Source organism: Pistacia vera, unplaced genomic scaffold (genome assembly GCF_008641045.1).
Source record: "Pistacia vera cultivar Batoury unplaced genomic scaffold, PisVer_v2 Contig58, whole genome shotgun sequence".
In the NCBI taxonomy this organism is placed as follows: domain Eukaryota; kingdom Viridiplantae; phylum Streptophyta; class Magnoliopsida; order Sapindales; family Anacardiaceae; genus Pistacia; species Pistacia vera.
In genome coordinates this window covers 921,691-943,734 of record NW_022196423.1, presented here as the reverse complement: position 1 = coordinate 943,734, position 22,044 = coordinate 921,691, and the positions used below count along the sequence as shown (strand labels likewise).

Genomic DNA, 22,044 nt, shown 5'->3' with positions numbered 1-22,044 from the left:
ACAATTAATTGCAATTATTATTTCTGATAGAGTAGGCCAAAATTTAGAAATAGTATATATTAATATTTAAAAAAAAACATTTGAGGGTGGGCCATGTTGTGCTGCATCCGCCCCTGAGTTGTGCATGACTTTAACCCATAGTCTCAGGTTCGAGCGATGAGTTGTTGTGGGATAACTTTCTTTGAGGATTAGTCGAGGTATGTATAAATCGGACTGAACACTTCAGTTATTTTAAAAAAAAAAAAAAACAAGTATATATGTTCATCCTCCTCTTAATTAAGTTCACTAATTTAAATTGAAAAATATAGATTATTTTTAGTAGTGGACACATATATTAAATTTACTTTTAATTTTTTATTAATAAATTAGTAGACCCCAATTAATAAATTAATAAATATATAAATATTAATGATGAAAATCTTCTTCACCACCCAAACACAACCAGAATAATATCTTGTAGGGCATAAATATCATGAAGATAATAGTTTTCAAATGATCAATAAATATGAAGAGTTTTAAACTTAAATTGACTAATTAGTCCATCTTTCGTATGGGAGAGTTAATTCTTGTTAACGAGAGGTTAAGTTTTCTTATGATTAATTATTTCATAATCCAGTAATTCGAAAGAGCCCTCGATAAATCCTATAATATTTGGAAAGTAAAGAATAATAACTTTTGACCATGTAGGAGGTCATAAAGTGAGTCGAATCCAAAACCTTATGATAAATAAATCATATTTCTAATCACTCGACTAACCTTTAATGGATACCGATCTCAGATTTCAAATAACAAGTACCATCGGCAACTCCCCACCGAGAGCCTAGAGAAAGTAGTTTCACCTATAGACCATACCCCCCTATGCCAAACCTATTAACTAACATACAAACCCTTATCCGCTCCGAGAGGTATCGAGCGACGAATTCATGTAAGTGATATAGTAGAAAAAGGATTTTATACAAATGAAAGCAAATAAATTCTTACTTAATAACTACAATTATGGATTAGAAATTTGAATCACACTTTATTATTAAAAAATCCAATCAAAGATCAATTAATTACCATTCTTCCTCATGTACAATTGACCAGGGAGGGCACTGGCCCCTCACACCCAATAAATTCTTAATGTTACTTACGGTTTTTTATCTTTTCTTGTTTTTTTATACACTTTGACCCACATGTATACTTTTTTTATACTGTGTCCCCCCAATTTAATGACTTTGTTACACTTACACCCCCACATCTTAAATTCTGGATCTGCCCCCAATCTCACCATCTCCATCCTCTCTCTCTCTGCCTACCAGTCTCCTCCTCAGATATTGCAGAACATCCATTGAAATAACCTGTCCACTTTGTTTCCAAGATCACACAATTTCCTTTAAATTAATATTCCTCACTTACTAATTAACTAAATAATTTACAACCCACATCTTCAGAATTCTTCTCATTTAATTATCATGATCAGCATATATATTCTTTAAACAAACTATAAACAAAACTGAAAAAAAAAACCCTAATACAAAACATCAGAAAAATCTATATAAAATATTACCATGTAATGCTGATAACAAAAAGACCATCTCTTCATCACTGCCATCAAACTCCACCTGGTTTTGGTTCTGCAATTGGTGAAAATCTGCCACCACTTCGTCCGGCAAAACCTTGGTTCTGCAGAGGGGGCACGTCGCCAAGTATTGCTGCAACCATTTGTCCAAACAGTCCTTATGGAATGTGTGGTTGCAATTGAGTTTTCTGACCTTTTCGCCGTCTTCGAAGTCGGATAAACAGACGAGGCATTCGACGGCGGTGGCTTCGTCGACGTGGTGGTGCTGTTGGTTGTGGTGGTGGTGGTGGTGGTTTTTCTTGTAGCTGGTGGTGGGGTTTTGCTCTTCGATGAGTTTGAGGTACTGGGTAGTAGTGATTAAGCGCTTCTTGGTCTTGCAGACGGTGGCGGTGGCGGACCGGAGGAGGATTATGGTTTCGATAATGAGGAGAGTGAAGAAGACGATGGTCATGGTGTAGAGATGAGAGAAGAATCCTGAGAGAGCTGCCATGGCTAAAAGAAGGAGGAAGAAAGAATAAAAATGACAGATAAGATTTAACATAAATTTATTTATATATAGAATTATTTTGTTTCTAATATTCGGATCACAGTCATTGACTGCAATTAAGATTTGCTGTCACAATTAAATATTAAAAAAAGCTAAAATTTCAGTAAAAAATAAATTTATCAGTAAAAAATAAATTTATCACTTTTCCAACTTTTATTTATGTCGTTATATAAAATTTATCGAGATTATGCTTATATAATATTATATTTGACGGTAAAAGTATCATTTCAATCAAGTATTTAAATTTGATCCAAATAAATTTAATATTAAGAATTTATCATTTCAATTAAATGAGATGAATTAAACAATATTTAAATTTGATCTTGATAAAATTTAATATCATGAATTCTAAATTATTCCTTACGGTATTTCTGGTAAAATTGATGGATAATATATTTTAATAGATATGTCTTATTGGGCAAAGGTTGTCGGAATATTATTATTATTATTAAGAAGACACATTTTATTTGGGTCCGATTATATCATCTTAAAATCTCGAATTAAATTAAGATTAAAATTTTTAAAATCCATTTTTATCTTTGATTCAACGAATTTCATAATAAAATTAATCTTACAACCACCTTAGAAAAATAAGCCTTTTTGTTTTATTAATTTTTAGCCGCTTATTTTGAATTTATTGCACATATGATCCACTAAAGGTTGAGTCAACTGGATAAAGTTAAATCCAAAGACAAAATAATCCTCGTCATGCTTCACTTGCGTGATTGAATAAACTTAGAAATAAATCATATATTAATTTCGGTGAATTACTCGAAACTCCTTGAGGTCATACCGTATAACTTAAAAGCCCGATTATTTGGGAAATCACTCTAACCTCTCCTCTTGTTTAGCTGACGTTAGGGTTTTTGTTTCGTTTCGTTTCGTTTAGCGGCCGCTTAAAAGACGGTGGTGGTTGTGTGGTGGTGTAGGAAGGTGGGGGCAGTTGTGTTGTGGCGGAAGGAAGAAGTTGGGGGCAATGCTACTACGAAATGACCAGCATGATGTGTTTTGTGTTAAGAGTTAAAATGTGGTGCTTTTGTGTGATATTGAACATTTTTTTTTTTTTTCTTTTTTTGCCTCCCATATGTTAAAACTAACGAAAAAAACGCTAAAATCAGCTAAAACAATTGGCCCAAACAAATTTCAAGTGAAAAAAAAAAATAGGTCTAATCTAGCCTAACCTTTCGAATGGAATTGAATAATCAACCTTCATCAATTTTTTTTTTTTTTTAATAATTGAGATATTTGGATTAGTTTACACGTACCTCAACTAATCATCAGGAAAAACTATCTTACAGCAAGCCATCCATTGCTGCGGCCTCTCAAGTAAATCATGAACAAATATACTACTTTTGCGTTGAACAAAAAATCAAATCTGAGACTGTGGATTGGGCTATTTGCATGTTTATTAATCTTTCTTATGACAACATAAAAGTTATAGATATAAAACTCCTGAACCCACAGCATTTTCTTAAAATTTCCAGAGAATTTCTCTTTAATTTTTAAAACTTATGAAAAACCTTTTTTTGATTTGGGTTCCATTGCATTTTTATAGATCTTATAATAATTTTAGTATTAATAGTCATGTATGGGTGAGCTTTTTCTTTTAATTTATTTTTAATTTATTTTTACTAATTAATAATGATAAATTTGTATTTTATTTTAGGTAAAATCAGATTATGAAAGGGTATCAAGTTTTTTAATAAATTGCAATTACCTTTATAGAGTTCAGGTGAAAAGTAGGTGAGATTAGCATTTTTCTTTTCTTTTGTATTACAAATGGGCTTCTACAATTTTGATTGGACCTGGAGATGAGTCCAAAATTGGTGGGCCGGATGGGCCCAAAATTGACTTTATTTACTTTTATGTCTTTTCTTTTTCACAATTTCACTTTCATCGGTAACTTTTAAAATTAAAATTTTATAATAACAATAACAATAATAGTAATAATAATAATAATTATTATTATTTTGTAATTGACAGCTTCATGGAGGTTAATGCTATCCTTTTCATTCATTAATTAGTTTTAATATACTGCAAAAAAGCCTTAATTGGAATGAACGTATCATATTATTTTTACGTTCTTTTAGGATCATATCATACGTGATACCATATATATGAATTTGTACTTAACAAGATTTTACTTGATTTACATATGGATGACATGATATTCATTCTTTTTTTGTTTCTTATTTTGTGTTGTGTTACAGAAAACTATCTCCTTAAAAACAACATTTTTAGTATAATTTATACTTTTTTATTTACAAGAATAAAGAAACCGGTCTTGAGACGTTGATATTATCAAATTTTTTTTTTTTGTAGCATTCCGCGCGTATTCTTATGAAACTCGCTAAGATAACCTTTATGTAAATAAAAACATTTTCAATATGGTTTTACTAGTACAAACCATGATTAGAACCACAACACACGTTTTTTTTAATAAAAACTTATGAAAAATGACTTGGGCACATTGAATTTTTTGATTTAATTATTATCACTTTTTAATTTTTTTTGTTCAATAATTAAATTATGGAATTGGACAAAGTATAATGGCTGGGCCTGGTTACCCACCAACTTCACTTGGATTATTAGTACCATTAAGTTAGGGCTTATCTTCTCCCGAGGGCCAGGCTTAATCACTTTTTGTTTTTTGCAATTTGCTCCCATCTAATCGTTGTAGTCAATAGACAGAAAAAGTAATGCTACACCCACAACATCTTCTCACAAACTTTCTTTTACAATTTTGACATGGCAGTTCACAATTGGTCAGTTACAATTTATCAGGTGGGACCCATTACGAGTTGTCACGTTGGGTTTGTGAAAAGAAATTTGTAAGAATAGGGTGTGGGTGTAACACACATTTTTATAATAAAATAACTTATGAAAAATGACTTGGGCACATTGAATTTTTTGATTTAATTATTATCACTTTTATTTTTTTTGTTCAATAATTGAATTATGGACAAAGTATAATGGCTGGGCCTGGTTTCCCACCAACTGCACTTGGATTATAGTACCACTAAGTTAGGGCTTATCTTCTCCTAGAGGGCCAGGCTAAATCAACTTTTTGTTTTTTGCATTTGCTTCCATCTAATCGTTGTAGTCAATAAACAGAAAAAGTAATGCTACACCCACAACCTCTTCTCATAAACTTTCTCTTACAATCTTGACATGACAGTTCGCAATTGGTCAGTTGTAATTTATCAGGTGAGACCCTTACGCGTTACCACGTTGGGGTTGTGAAAAGAAATTTGTAAGAATAGGGTGTGGGTGTAACATTATCTAAAGTCGGACTCTCTTGTGAACGTCTAGATTTCTTTTATAGAAGTCGCACTTCAATGCATGAGTTAGAGTTATTGATTATAGAATGTTGTGAATTAATTGAATGCAAAATTGGGATCCCGACTATGTATACATAGAATTGACGATCTTCAGAATAACACTTCAAATTATTAGATTAACCTTTTGCTTTGGATCTCTAATAATTAACCTTTTGCTTTGGATCTCTAATAATCTAACACTTTCTTCTGGTTGAAGGAAGCTTCTAATCGTCTCCAAAATGCTTTTTTTTTTTTTTTTTTTTTTTTTGGGTATAAGAATGCATAATTTTATTGGCCCCATCACCTTTAATATCATGTTTCCTCAAGCTGCCCAATTGTTTAGGGCAAAACAGTGGTCTTGAATCTCATAGTAAAATTTATCAAATATTGATTATGCTTTTATATTATTATTATTTTGTCCAACTTGTAAAGTAGTAGTGTCACTACCCACCAAAACATGGACGAGCTTATGCTTAATAATTTATTGTTCATGTCGTTTTACCACGTGTTGCTACATCATGCATGCTAAGATTATATATATATATACATATGTGTGTGTGTGCGCGCGCGCGCGCACGCGTGTGTACCTGTCAGAACATGTGTTTACGTGTGTGTGTACCTTACCAGAACATGGATATGCTTATGCTTAATAATTTTATTGTTCATGTCATTTTACCACATGTTGCTACATCATGTATGCTATGATCATTATATATATCTTTGTGTGTGTGCGTGCGTGCGTGCACGTGTATGTGAACCTCTTGAAATTTTTATGTACAGACTAAAAGTGAGTGACTAGACGCTAACTTCTATTTTTGAATTTTGTGAGCTAGTGTTTAGACGCTTATTCTTAATCCATAAAAAAAAAAGTTTCAAGACATTATGTGTGTGTATATAATATCATACAAATAGTTATATAAATAGTTATATTTGTAGTATTACTTGATATCAAACTAATAATGTATATCATATAAATAGTTGTATTGGTAGTATTACTTGATATCAAACTAATAATGTTTGATAACATTATATTTGTAACCCTTATGATGTAAACAAATTTATTAATCAATCTATTATTCATTATTTCAAAAGTGATTATCTAATATTATTAAATAACATAGGAGAAATCCATATCATGTGAGAATCGACGCAAACATATTGTTAGTGGCTCAAAAATAAACCTTTCCAGTGGTTCTTCGAGTTGAAAAGGTTTAATTCTCACCGCCGAAGCCACGGTGGTGTCAAAATTATGTATCCACATCTTTAAATCCAATTTCAACACGATCGAAATCTTTATTGTGATAAAGTATTGACACAATTTTGTGTGAGAAAACAATGTTTGAATATTTTTGAGAAGTTCTTTATTTGAAAAACCATGTCTCGACATAACGTGACGCCATTACTTGAATCCCATGTAACAATAGTCAATTTATGACCTCTCCTACTGTGTTCGGATGAGAAGCCCTTTAACCTTAGGGTTAGTTATATCCAGGGGTCTTATGTAACTGACATATTTTTTTAAGTAACTGAGGTATCTAGACCCATATTAGAGCTTGTCTAGTTCTTTCACTTTCTTCTAATTAAAGCCAGCTTCTAATTATTCTCCAAATTGCCTCTCTGTCCTCTGATTTTTGCCAAAGCGCTTCCCTCCTAATTATATTGAATTCTGTTACCTTGAGCCGCCCACCTATTGAGGGCAAAACAGTGGTCTTGAATCTCGATGTCAAAATCTCCATTATCAAATTGCATATGCTTCTATATTATTATGTCCATCCTGTAAAGTAGAAATGTCACTACCCACCACAACATGCATGGATGAGCTTATGCTTAATAGATAATCTTAATATATATAATTTTAATTTTATATACGTATGGCATCGCACTTGGTTGATGCACTAAGAAAATATATATAAGGTTCTATGCAATAATAGGAGAAAAAAACATTGAAGTAATATATAAGTAGTTTGTATTCATAACATTACTTATCATGAAATTGATAACATTATATATATATGACTCTTATGACGGTTTCTTTTCTCTTTACCTATATAAAGAAAAATTTATTGATCAATCTATCCTTCGTTATTTTGAAATCAATTATCTAATTTTATTAGCTAAAATAGGAGAAATCCATATCATATGGTAATTGACCCAAAAAAATTTATTATTATTGAATATCCACATATTTAAACCTAATTTCAATGGCAGACTGACCTTGATATGATAACATCTTATACATAAGAAAAATCGTACCAATTGACGACATTCCGCCTCTTACTATGTTAAGTTCACTGACATTTTATAGTGCGTCGGAAAAAAATTAGTATTAGTCACTTTCCAGTTAGGCTGATCACCTATATATTATTTGTGTACATTACTTCAACTTCCACATATGGATTAATGGTTAAATAATTCTCTTAATTATATTTATAATCAAATGACAGAAAGGCCCCATTGTGAATAACATAAAATTAATTAATATCTTAACTACAAAGAATGTGTTCACCTCATGTAACCCTAATTAAATAATGAATGAACTCCATAATTAATTTGACTCTTCAATTGCTTTCAACTTTTAGGTTGGTAGTGTGTTGATGAAGGAGTGGCTGAACAGATTGTGGCTTAAACAGGACCTTCTTTTAATTGGCTGAATGAATAGTTTTATGTAATAAAACTAATACTAGTTTATTAATACTTTAATCAATGGCATTATAATTTTAATATTTGATAAGTGAGGTCCATTATCAAGTTAGAATTGTGTTGAGTTGCTTTTGCTAAAGTTTTCCAATTCCACCACTAATTAGAATAAAAGATTTAATTAGTCTTATCTTCAGGAACCGCATGCAGGTTTTTTAGTATACATTACAAGCAAATGGCCTGAGAATCTTGGATTACTTAATTGTCATTATAATTAATTAAGTGAAGGTTTTATTAATTAATTATATGCAACTATAGTGTTATATATTTCGAATGTTCTCCCAAGTTACAACCACTATTGGTTTTCAAATATATATTCTAGCTTGGGTGGGATTGCGGCGAAATACCACATAATTTGTATGCTCGTTAAATAAAATCTTATTATATACCCATCCATGTGTAGCCCAACAAGTAAGGCGAACCAAGGGGGTTGCAAATTGGTAGAATCCATAGTCCCAGGTTCGATTCCTCGTTGGATGCAATTGTAATATTTTTGTCTATGATTTACTTGGGGGGCTATGGTGGTGAGTTGTTATGGGATAGCTCCCCTTGAGGATTAGTCGAGATGCGCATAAGTTGATTCGGACACATTAAAGAAAAATCTTATTATATATGAATTCTCTTTAATTAAATACTTTCAATGATGATAACAATGAGAGTTTACAATTTTCCAAAATGTGTAGATTTTAGCTAAAGTACAAATCCAACCATAACATCTAATGACTTCTCGATTATATTCTTAGTGAAGCACTAAATGCTATATTAGTAATAAATAACGCTAGTCGTGATAGTTTATGTCAAGCTTAGCATTTAATTGTATGGTTTGACAATCTTATTAAAACATGCTAGATCATGCTAGGTGCTAGACTTGACAGTTTAGCACATTCTAGCAATTTTTGTTCTTGTATTTTTCATTAAGGGTAATTAGGTTAAGTCATGTGTTTTTATGGCTAGATCCGTCATTTAAGCACTTGACATTTTATGAATTAAAATTAGTAAAGTTGGCTATATATGAGAATATTTCAAATAAAACCTTGTAAACCCTTACCAACTCCTTAGAATGGTTAAAATCTAGATTTAAAAAAATGTGATTGTATCCACTAGAGGAAATTCATGCAAGGTCGACCCTAAAAGAAAAAACAATTTATTGATGAAATTATTATTAGTCATATTCACATGGTCTTTGGAGGAGGGATTGATAGAATTTGAGGTGAGCTTGACTCCTCACCTAATAAGACATTGTTGAATGAGAGGATTACCTCCTCTTATAACCCAATAGACTTGAGTGTGCCTAGTCGATGTGAGATTCCAACACTCTCCCTCACGGTCAAGCCCATATGTTGAGGCATATCTGTTGATGGAGGTAGTTGTCGACTCTAACTCTCCACCTACTAGTTAAGCGCTTAACTCAACTGAATCTGGGCTTTGATACCATGATAGAATTTAAGGGGGGCTTGACTTCTTATCCAATAAGGCCTTGTTGAATGAGAGGATTACCCCCCTCTTATTCAACTTCAAATTGACTATTAGAGAAAGTAATTAGTCTCTATATCTAACCGTCTGCAAGTCACCAAAATTTTTGAAATATTAATTCATCAAGATGAGGAGAGTTTCATCAGTTGCCCATTAGAGAAAGCTGTTGATGAATGTCTTTATCCCGCCGCCCAAAATGCAATTCACTAGAATTAATGTTGAAAAAATAAATAAATTAAGAGCCAGCTTTTTGATTGCTTAATTTAATAAGGACTTAGAATTAGTGGCTGATAATTAAAGTAAGAGGCTCCAATTGTGACTAACAATAGTGCCATGCAACCCTAAGGGGTTGGCTTGGCGGTATAAAATGATTGTTTCACTTATTGATTTTCTAGGTTCAAACCATTTTGGGGTCATCTATTATATTTATGACTTATCTTAGAATATTAAGTTTGCAGGGTATTCAATAGATCTCGAAGATTAGTTGAGATGAACGCAAACTAACCCGAACACCCTAGTTATAAAAAAAAAAAAAAAAATAAGTGCCATGCATGAAGCTTTGAGAAGTTGTATTAGTTGTTTGATTATTGGTTTCCATTAATATTTAATGAAGCTAGCTAGAACCTAATCAATTAGATAGCATAATTTTTGTTTGGATTAGGTATCAGAAGTTAGATTCTGGAATTGCGATAAACCTTCTGTGTGACGGTTGTATATACAATCAACTAATAAGGGTGTGCGTTTAGATGTGATATGCCTTGATTAACGGTTGTATCTGCATTCCTTTACACACAAGATTTTTTTCTCGAATTATATATATCATTGATAAAACTTATGGTTCAATTAACATGGTATTAGATCTAAACAAATCTCATACAACTTTCATTTTTAAACGTCAATGATTCTAAATTGTTAGAACATTTCATTTCTATTCCCACACATAATTAACCTAAAAACTTTTTGAATAATTCTCTTTGTTCTAAGAGTAACAAGTAAGCACTTCTTTATCTTCGATTTAAAGTAATTAACGGTTTTTCTTTTTGGGTTTTTCAGTGTATTTTGAAACTTGAATCCTTTTTCGATAAGTTTCTATAAAAAATACCCCTGAACGGGATGATACCCACTTCCAAATTTAGTATATATATATATATATTTTGTTTTTGTAACATTAATTAATTTAGCATAATAAATACTAAAATCAGTCAACTGTTTTACACAACAATTAGAAGCTAGTGGTGCATACCTCACCAATAGTTCCTTTCAACTCCTATAAATCCCCTTCTAAACTAAGCTCTCTTCACTCCTTCACCATACAAACACTATCTTCAATTTCTCTATATAATTAAGGGTTTCATTAATTCATTTTAATTTCTTTAGCAATGTCGACCTCCATTGGAGCAAGTTATGCAGCAGTTCATGTGATGACGAAGAAACAGAAGGAGAAGATGAAAAAAATGGAAGAGGAGAGAGTTGTGAAAAGCTCAACCGATGATCAAGTAGCTCCCAATTCAAATGGATCAAAGATTGCTAAAAATAAGGTGCATCCAGGGAATTTTAATCCTGAAAAATCCGTTCAAAGATCTCAAGCAGATGATTAAGGGTTTGATTAATGAATTAATGTGGCAAATTATATATTGAGTGGTAAAATAATGTTATATTTGGTTGTAATTTGCATGCATGTTCTTTAGCTATAATGTTTTGTTTGGCTTGTTTGTTTTGTGAAGATTATGTACATTTTCTTGTTTGGATCATTTTGTGTACTCTTTGTTTTTGTTTCTTCAAGCAAGTGATTAATGGTATTAATCAACTTAATATATATATATATTCAACGAAGAATATATAATATTAGTTTTCTTAACTAACGTATGTAAATATATAATAGATTTTATGATTTAATTTATTGATGATTTAAAGGGTAAGTAATTAATTAAAATATATCTATTAATTACAAATGGTAAGTAATCTTATCTATCAATTACTTTGTCTTGTTGCGATCCAAATGGCAATGAATAATCAGAGAATGAGCTGGCTGCTTGCTCACCTTTACTAATTCGGAGATTCCAAAGCTTTCAAGTTATTAAATGTTTAACATCTTTTCTCTACATTCAGAAAAAAAAAAAAAAAAAAGAAATAACCATGAGCTAGACTTCCAATGGGCAAATTTTCCTTGCAATATTAGAGGTTTTAATGTTACTGAAAGCAGTTTGTGGTCAAGGGCATTTATCTGAATCCTGATCGAGAATTAGTTTCATACCTTCGGGTGTGGGGACTCGAGGTTTTCACCGAAAAAATATATATATATATTCATGATCGGGTATATGTACATAATAAAATCTTCAATATAGTTTGCACACGAGATTGACTAGATATATGTATGTGAGTTGCAATGTTATTGGTCATAAATTTTGTACAAATAATTATTAATTTGGTGTAGTTCCTGTATTTGCTATGGTTAATGAAATGAGATGAATTCACTTAACAAAGACACAATTTATGTTTACATATCTACAATTAAGATATAAAAAAGTCTTGTATACATCATTTATTTTCTTATTATTATTTCTTCAAATTTAACCCGAAATAGCCTCATTTATTTTCTCCATAATAAGGTTAAAATTTTCTTTCTCTGGCAAAGCAGTTGACAGCATTTAATTTTCATTCAAGCATTTAAGGTTACAGAACAGCAATTACAATACATCTCTAAATGGCACTCTATTTATATTTTCTTCCCCTTTCAACACTCATATTAACATTTATCTCTTTAATTATATCCCTCTCTATCAAGGTACACATCTCCCCCTCTCTCTCCCTAAAAGACTCAAGCCTTGAATTATTATTATTATTATTATTATTTTTGTTGCTATTTTGTAGATTGATAATCATCCTCTTCTCTTATGTGTGTGTATATATATATATATATTTTGTGAGTTTAAATTATCAAAAACTACATTGATAGATCTAATTTGTCGTATCTAATGATTTTTGGGTTTAATTAGAATTATTTTCAAATAGACACGTGTTTTTCGTACATCTAAGTAGAATTTCCGTTTATATATATGTATATATGTTCAATTTTATGACATTTTTAGATCTTTGTTATAGTGTTTACCATGATATATAGACCCAAATATAGTTGTATATTAAAAATTGAAAATATCTAGATTTGTTCTTGAAATAGAATTGAAATGATTTTCATTGCTAATTCCTGTATTTAATTAGATTTCGTTCACAATCGAATGTGATATATTTAATTAGATTTCTAATCACTTCATTAATTTGTATATGAAATTCAAATTTCTAATCTCTTGTAACACAAATCGCTCGAAAAATATTTATTCTTCAACCTTAATTCTCATACATTCACCTTTGTTTTTGCAGAAACCCTAATGAGCTCTCCATCATCATCATCAACACAAATGTCTAGCTCAGCCTATTCTATAATTAACCAAACGCAGCCCTCCCTTGGAAGCGTAACCGAGGTCTTCAAGCTGCCATGTGCTGCGCTTTTACAATTGGACTATGACGATGATAAGTCGCTTAGGTTTCTTCGCCATGGCGGGTTTGTTGTCAACCTTATTATGCAATCATCAAGCCCAGTTTTGATGGTGAGTTGCATGGTGGATAAGTTTCAATGGCCGATCACGAAGGATGCTCCGGTTATTAGGATTGGGAAGAGAAGCTTCGCCTTCGCTATGCCGGGGATTTTGTATGGCTTGCAATTTCCTTCATGGTGTGAGGAAGAAATGATGGATACACTGGAAAGGGTTTTCATGAAATTTGCTTGCTACAAAGATCTTAATGAAGGAGAAGCTGGTAATGTTCTAACATGCCTTCAACTTATCATATTTTACTCTATCTTAAAAATTATCAAATGTCAACATTTACGTATTTTTTAAATCTAGATTTTTATTTATTAGCGTCAATAGACAAAATTCAAATGTTTCTGTTTATTCAAGATAAAAAACCGTTGGTTGGCGTTAACAGAGAAACTCTTTTATATATTTTATTGCAATACAACCATTTAATGATGAAAATATGTCACATTAATATGAGTGAAACATACTTACTTCTTTATTGATAGATTGTATCATAACAAGATATACAAAATATTAAAAAAAGAAAAAAAAAAAGGGACATTCTCATTTTAGAAAATTTATAAAGGTGATAATTACTTACTATAAATATTTTGTTTTAACAGGTTATCCTTTTGCTGACACTACACCCAATTTATGGTCTAAAATGCGAACACAAATTGAAAATATTGCCCACAACACCTTAGCTCAGTTCGGCCACAGCCCCGGAAAATCACTGTCCACGGTCGGCAGCCAGGCCTCGGGCTTACTCAGTGCTCTCCGGACCTCAGCATCGACGAAAATGGTGGGCGATGCCATTTTGTCTGGTGCCCTGAAGGCTATGCATATTGAAATTCAAGACTTGAGGCCACAGCAGAAATGCAGTGAGCAAGATAATCAAAGTATTATTTTTCAGCAGGCCTTTCCTTCAATTTGTGTTTTCAGTAATTTAGTTGAAGCTGTGGAGGTGGCTTGGGTGGTTGCAAATGGCGAGTCTCATTTGTTGAAGGAGAAACTGCAAAGGGACGTGAAGGAATTGGTGGGGTTCAAGATTTGGAGATTGAATGAAAAGGGTTTGGTTTCTTTCATGGAAAAATTAGCGTAAACTCATTTGCTTTTAGTTCTCCTTAGCATTTAAAGATCTTGGTCGGTCTAGTGTCCTGATGTTCGTGAAAAAATTAATAGGTGAATGAGTATTTATAAACTCATTTTGTTCACTAATTTATAAAGGTAATATGTATTAAGATTTTCTTCCATTTTTGGTCTTAATTATTAAATTGTTAATTATCATGGTCGTTAAAAAAAAAAAAAAAAAAAAACATAACAAGAAATCGTCGACAGCAGGGTTCGAACCTGCGCGGGCGAAGCCCAACAGATTTCAAGTCTGTCTCCTTAACCACTCGGACATATCGACTTTGGTGATGGAAGGCTCTGATATATTAATATTAATCTTAGTAAAGTTCTGAGTTAATTGAACTTAAACTAATTCAATTCTATATGCATTTTCACTTTAATCCAACCACAATTAAATATTTTTACTCTCCAATTTCACTATAAAATGTTGGTTTCTATATTTTTTTTTTAAGCTGCATTGTGACATGTCTTTGATAAAGTTCTATGTTTAAAGTTGAGTTCTTATTATTCGCACTCTTGAGAGAAGATGAAATATAAAGCTCCCATGACTTCTGAAAAACCATTACGCTTCCTCCTATTAGAGGTTTTGTTTTATACTTTTTTAATGGCGTAAATGATAATTTTAAGGGGATAAATGATAATTTGGGGAAGTACACAAAACGTTGATTGTGTTTCGTAATTCCTAATCTTTAACGTGCATGGTTAGTTGGTATGAAAAAACTTTTATTTTATATATATTCTTATACTTTGAACAATTGCATTTTGAACTGTTGAAATTCAATCTAACTTTTTTTTTTTTTTTTGGTAGGTAAGTTTTCATTAGAAAAGAGAAAAAGAATCTACAAAAATCCTATAAAAGACGATCAACTTATCTTAGAACAATCCCTAAGTTAGGACCAAAAAAAAAAAAAAAAAGTATTTACAAAACTATATAAATATATATAAAAAATAAAAAACTTTTCTTACCTCGAGACATGATCTAGGTTAGAATCAAAATTAAAAGAGCCAAAAGACAATGCTCAAATAGGCAACAAAAACCCAACAACTACCTCCCCTCGAACCGAAAAAGGCAAAGACTCCGCATGCAACGCGAAAAGCCCAAGGCATCAAACAAATGTTTTTTAATTAAATTCTTTTTTTTTTTTTATGCCTTGGGCTGTGTGTTTTTGTACTCCATCGCGATCTTGTTTTTCTTGTTTTCGTAACATATGCACATTAAGTCATGTAACATGTGCTTCATGTATATAAATATTATGTTGTAAGCAACTTTTACGTTTTAATTAATAAAATTTATTCTTGAGTGATGTGATGATTGTACTTAACAAATTATTTTAAATAAATTATAGATTCTTCTGACAACCAATGAAAATATTAATAAATTTACTTTAAAAGTTATTTTTATTAATCTTAATTTCTAACAAGTCAATATTTTGTTTAAAGCACAAATTTAACCATAAAATCATAAGGCTTAACTTAATTGGAATGTAGTACACTATGCCTAGTTTATGATTATTTAGCATGGTCTAAAATACTTTAATTAGACTGTTAAACTGGATAGTTTAATATAATCTAATGTTATATATCAAGAGTAAATTTTGTAAGAAGGTATGTCACCGGATTTTACGACTAAATATACTCTTATATGGACTGTATATACATAAAAAAATTCCTACATTTTTTAAGAATCTAGACCTTCAACTCTCGAGTTAAGAAATTTATCCCAACTATATTTCGTTACTGTTTCGATTTTTAACGTGTCCATTCAATAAAAGTCTTATTAGCATGTATTTTCCTAAAAATAGAATAAGCATGTGGAGGATACCTCTCTTTTAACATCTTCCTTTAAGCTTTATATAAGGCAGGAAGTCGAAACTCACCCTCATCATTTTCTTGAAAATAAAGAATAAAACCTTCATCTTGAGTACTCTTGAAACAAGCTGCTCATTTCAATGGAAGATCAAAGGCAAATCGTACTGATCACCGGCTGTTCTCAGGGCGGAATCGGCCATGCGTTGGCTCGTGAATTTGCCTCAAAAGGATGCCTGGTTGTGGCCACCAGTAGGTCAAAGAAAACCATGCAAGATCTTGAACAAGATCCCTCGAGATTTTATGTCCTGGAACTTGACGTTGTTTCGGAAGAAAGTGTGAAGAATGTTGTGGAAAATGTTATTGGAAAATTTGGAAGAATTGATATTCTGGTTAACAATGCTGGAGTTCAATGTGTTGGCCCTCTCGCTGAAGTTCCATTATCCTCCGTGCAGAATACTTTCAACACCAATGTTTTTGGTAAGTATAATGTTATTATTGTTTTATTATTCTTTGAATTGGGTTGCTCGTTAAATATCATAGTTTTCTATTATATTTGTGGGTATTTTTTTTGTTATCTTATTTTAATGTGTTTGTAGAGTTTAGATGTTGATAAAATGATCTTTGACTTGATTGGTTTCACTGTTGGGTTTGTGGTTAGTAATTTGCAGTAAATAAATTTGAATTTGGTTTTCCCTATCTGATAGTTGATGTCTTTTGATAAAAAAATTAGGTCCCTTGAGGATGATACAAGCTGTTGTGCCTCATATGGCAGCCAGGAGAAAAGGAAAGATTATAAATATGGGAAGTATTGGGACTGCATTCCCTGCTCCTTGGGCTGCTACTTACACTGCAACCAAATCTACCATTCACTCATTAACTGATACCTTAAGGTATGATAATAAATTTTATTGGACATACATACAAATAACTTGAGAATTAAAATTGTTGACCTATGATAAGGCTTCTTATGAATGCAGATTGGAACTGAGTCATTTTGGGATTCATGTCACCCTCGTTGTCCCCGGGGCGATTAAGTCAAACATAGCAAACTCTGCCGTCGCCAGCTACCGAGGCATGCCGGAATGGAAACTATACAAGCCATTTGAAGACATTATTAAGGAGAGAGCATATCTTTCACAAACACCAAATTCAACCCCGGCTGAAGTGTTTGCAAGGGACACTGTGGCTGTTCTGTTGAAGGAAAAGCCCCCAGCTTGGTTCACCACAGGCCAATTCTCCACCATCATGGCAATTATGTACCACATGCCCAATTTTATTAAAGATTTTGTTGCAAGGAGAACAATGAAATGTTGATGAGAGTCTATAAAAGTGTGAGACATTTGGGCTTCAAATTGAAGCTTCAGGTTCTTTCAAAACCTCAAGTCAACATACTATGGTTTTTATCTATTTTTTATTTTCCTGGGAAAAAAATGCTTTTCTTTGAGAAAGTTCTGGTGTGTAAAGTCGATGGTTGATTAGTTAACTGTTAAGTATTAACATTGATTCTCATACTTTTTACACAAATTCTAAGTTATTTGATTAACGCATATACACCTTGGGGCGAAACCAGAAATTTATTTTTCAAAATAATATATATATTTATATTGACAAATCTCAATGAAAAGAGAATTATTAATAGGAAAAATTAATGGTAGCTTAGTTAGGAAGACATAATGAGACGTATATGAAAATTTTATTTTATTTTCACATAAAAAAGAAAATTTAGTTATGATTAAAAAGTACACAAGAATGTCTTACTAATAATAAGAACATGAAATTTCTTTTAATTAAGATTGATGGAATAAAAGAATTTTTTTTTTTAATAAGTATTGATATACAAATTGTGATTGTCTTGTTAAATTTATAAATTTTATTTGATATAGAATGATGAGAAATAACATATATTTTTTAAAAATAATATTAATATTGAATAATTTCTTTTAATTGTTTGAAAATTATATATCATATTTCATAATTTATTCATTGTTCTGAAAACGGTTCAGTTTGGCTGTTCGGACTGAGAGCCAGCCACAAAACCAGTCTGCTTATAATTAAAAACTGTTTTACCCTTTGGATCGTGTTGGACCGGCCTAAAGCCCGTCGGTTCGCAGCTCAACTAATGGTTCACTAAAAACCAAATTAACACACAGTCGCCTCCAAATTTCTAGTGACTTTCTTCCTTCTTCAATCCTAACTTTCACTTCAGAGTTCACATTGTTCTTCACGTCACTTCAGTCTTCAATCACAGTCGCCTGCATTCTGCTTCCCTCCGGCGGCTTCATTCACAAGTCGCACTCACTTTTCACTCCAACAGCCTTTACTTCCCACCTGACACCATTATCAGCATCGCCTTCATACACAACATCAAAAGCCCCATCATCCCGAATTTTGGTTGGTCGCAGATCATTGTCGCCACCACCGTTTGCGCGACGCTTAGATTATAGGTTTTTTTTTTTTTTTTTTTTAATTGGATTTCAAACTTGTAGGGCTGAATAGTAACTTATTAGGGGCGTTTTTGCTGGATTTCAAACCTATATGGAGAATGAGTTGTTTTGCAAGGGATTGTTGTTGGATTTTATTAGACTTGTTGGATATGTTGACATCACTGGTCGGGAACGGGGCCCTTGACTGGGTCAAGGTCAGTCTTAAGTTTTCAGAACATTGAATTTATTAAGAGAAACATTAAGAGCCCAAATGCAAAACCCAATTGTACCATATTTTATCCGGCTGAAAGACTTACACATAAAAAGTTTGCCTAAACGATAAGTTGATACTCAAAGGTTTTGAAATAATAAATAGATACTTCTATCATATACTGTTAGTAATTTTCCTTTGAAATTATAAAAAGACTAAAAACCGTTGAAAGTTTAATATTTTAGATTTTTATAAATTAAAAATTTTTAAAAACACCACAGGTTTACTAATTTGACTAAATACCCCATTATAAAATTTTTATAAAATAACAAAAACACCCCTACCACCTGCAGTGCCAGATTCTGACCATCACGTTGGAATTGGCCGAAAATTGTGTTACAACACAGACCTGTCGGATCTGTGTCATAACGCGTCGATCTAGCCTTTTCTGGCCAGATCCGCAAGATCGACGTGTTACGACACAGATCCGATGGGTCTGTGTCGTAACGCGATTTCCCGGCCAGATTCCGACCTCGACGGCCAGATCTGGCCGTAGATCTAGCATTTTCTGGTCAGATCAGCCATAGATCTTATCGAAAAATGCCAGATATACGTGTTACGACACAGATCCGATGGGTCTATATCGTAACGCAATTTTCTGACCATATTTCGACTGTGGTGGCCAGAATTGGCACTGCGGGTGACGGGGTGTGTTTTGTTCTTTTATAAATTTTTATATATTGGGGTATTAGTCAAATTATCAAACCTAGGGGGTTTTTTAAATTTTTAAATTTATAAAAACTAAAATATTAAACTTTCAATGGCATTTTAGTATTTTCACTATTATCAAACGAAAATATTGACAGAACTGACGGAAGGTACCTATTTATCGTTTCAAAACCTTAGGTACTAACTTACGTTTCGACAAACCTTGGGTATGCGTAAGTCGTTCGGCCTATTTTATCCTAATCAATTTATCCACAAATTTACTACAACTCATCCTATTCCATTTTTTTTCCCCCCAAAAGCCAACAATGTGGTTCCGCCCATGTTTACACCATTTAAGGCTTTAACACATCCTTACATGTATATTTTTATAAGTAGTTTTCAAGCTCAATTAATAAATTATTTAAAGTAAATTATTAAAGTATTCTCTGGAGTTGACAGATAAAACCTATTGCGCTGAATATCATGAAACAACCAACAAATGAATGTGACGATACAAAATAATTTATATAAACATGTATGACAATCTTGCATACATGGTGGAGCCACTATACGCCCAGGAGGGGCCTATGCCCTTCCTCAACTTTAAAATTTCTTTATGTTTTTCATGTATTTTATTTTTTAGAGGTCTCTCACAACAATACAAATACATGTACCAAAATTATTCATTTATTTAGTTCTTTACCTTTCTAATTTGTGTGCATTTAAAAAAGTAATTAAAGTCATATGAAATTATGATTGAGATTTAAGCTATATTATGTGAAAAAAGAAAAATTCATAAAAAATAAACTTTATAATTATCTTATAAACTTGGTTTTATATGAATATAACAATTTCTCATTTTTTTTTTTATCAAATGAAGTATACGTTAATATAAGTGTTAAAATATTATGATTAGAATGTCTTATATAATAATAATCATTTTTAATCATGATGTATTTAAATTTTTAACCTAGTCTAATTTCCATATGTTTTTAAAATGACACTATGTTTTAACGAAATACATAGATATGAATTGGCAATTTTTATTTTTATTTTTAAATTTTTTTCGCCCCTCCTGAAATAATTTTTACCTCCGCCACTACTTGCATACTTTGTTACACCATCCACTTTAATTGCTTTATTATTTAATTTTAAGTTGTCTATGCTAGTTTTATTTGTATTTAATTTAAAGTTATCTGTGTTAAGTTTTATTGATATTAATACATTAATTGGCTTTATCTATATTTAATTTTAAGGTAGGTGAGGGCTCGACAGTTATTAGTCCAATAAATCCCTCACATTGAATATATATATATAATTTCTTATCTAGTTTGTATGGGGATAAAAAATTTGAAATCTTTGATTTTGATATATGTTAGTTGTCATCTCGCTGAAAGCTAAACTAGGAGGCAAGGACTCAACATATATTAGATCAATAATATAACATATTAAAACAACATAAATTTGTATAAATTGATTTGTAAACTTTTGAGTTGTTTTTTCATATATGAAATTTCGGTTCCTAATAATAATAATAATAATAAAGTAATAATACACATAAAAACTATTAGTAATCCTGTATATTTGATATGCTATCTCCTTAATTTAAACTATAATTACAACTTTCTCGTATTAATATCTTGATTATAAACTTCTTAAACCATTTTTAAGTTATACGTGATAATGTATTAAATGCATTTACACCGTTTAAGGCTTTAACACGTGCTCACATGCATATAAATGTTATAAGTTCAGTTAATAAATAACACAATCTTTAAGTTATATGTGATTAATGTATTAAAGCATTTAAGGCGTTAACAATGCATACAAAATTTTAAGTCATCTCATCGTATTTGAAAACATTATTTGTATGAATAATTTGTAGACCGTTTAAATTGTTTTTCATATTTGAACTTTCGATTCCTAATAAAAAAAAGTAATGTTACATATAAAAAACATCGATATAAACTATTTCATACAATCTGATATGACAATCTTATACATTTGATATACCATTTCCTTTAATTAAACTATTAATTTCAACTTTCTTTGTGATTAATTACATTCTGTTAGTTGTATGTCTATTAATAAACACTTTATTACCAATATGTTCATGAAAATAACATAAACTAGGAGGGTGGGCACACCTTCAATGGCACGGTATTTCAAATAAAATAAACCTGTAGGGCACACCTTCAATGGCACAATATTTAAATCTGACACTCGAAACTCATCTTCATCGATCATTTCTAAATATAAAGAGAAAATCTCATTTTAATGGAAGATCAGAAGCCAATTGTGTTGATCACAGGTGTTCTCAGAGAGGAATCCGCCCTGAGAATGCAGCCTTTAGAAGCGTTGGCCCTCCAGCTTGTTCACCAAAATATCAATTCTTCCAAACTTTTCAATAACATTGCCACAACATTCTCCACACTTTCTCTGAAGTTTGGAAGAATTGATATTTTGGTAAACAACCCTGGAGTCCTTTGCATTGGCCCTCTGCTGAGCTTCATTATCAGCTATCCAGAATGCATTCGACGTCAACGTTTTGGTGCTTATAATATATGATTTCTTTGAATTTTATGTTCA

The 22,044-nt window shown here is 31.5% G+C and overlaps 2 protein-coding genes and 1 non-coding gene across 3 annotated transcripts; 1 reads left to right on the top strand and 2 right to left on the bottom strand.

Moving 5' to 3' along the window:
* Positions 1-1,011: 1,011 nt before the first annotated feature.
* LOC116109454 (receptor homology region, transmembrane domain- and RING domain-containing protein 1-like) lies at positions 1,012-2,093 on the bottom strand. Its single transcript, XM_031395665.1, has 2 exons — positions 1,550-2,093; positions 1,012-1,347 (listed from the first exon to the last, which is right to left on the bottom strand). The coding sequence occupies exons 1-2, from the start codon at positions 2,049-2,051 to the stop codon at positions 1,310-1,312; spliced, it is 540 nt and encodes a 179-aa protein (XP_031251525.1). The 5' UTR covers positions 2,052-2,093; the 3' UTR covers positions 1,012-1,309.
* A 12,409-nt stretch (positions 2,094-14,502) lies between these two features.
* TRNAS-UGA lies at positions 14,503-14,584 on the bottom strand. Its single transcript has one exon. It is a non-coding gene; the product is annotated as a tRNA-Ser (tRNA).
* Positions 14,585-16,178: 1,594 nt separating this feature from the next.
* Positions 16,179-17,520, top strand: LOC116109460 (short-chain dehydrogenase RED1-like). Its single transcript, XM_031395671.1, has 3 exons — positions 16,179-16,590; positions 16,844-17,003; positions 17,091-17,520. The coding sequence occupies exons 1-3, from the start codon at positions 16,254-16,256 to the stop codon at positions 17,425-17,427; spliced, it is 834 nt and encodes a 277-aa protein (XP_031251531.1). The 5' UTR covers positions 16,179-16,253; the 3' UTR covers positions 17,428-17,520.
* Positions 17,521-22,044: the final 4,524 nt, after the last annotated feature.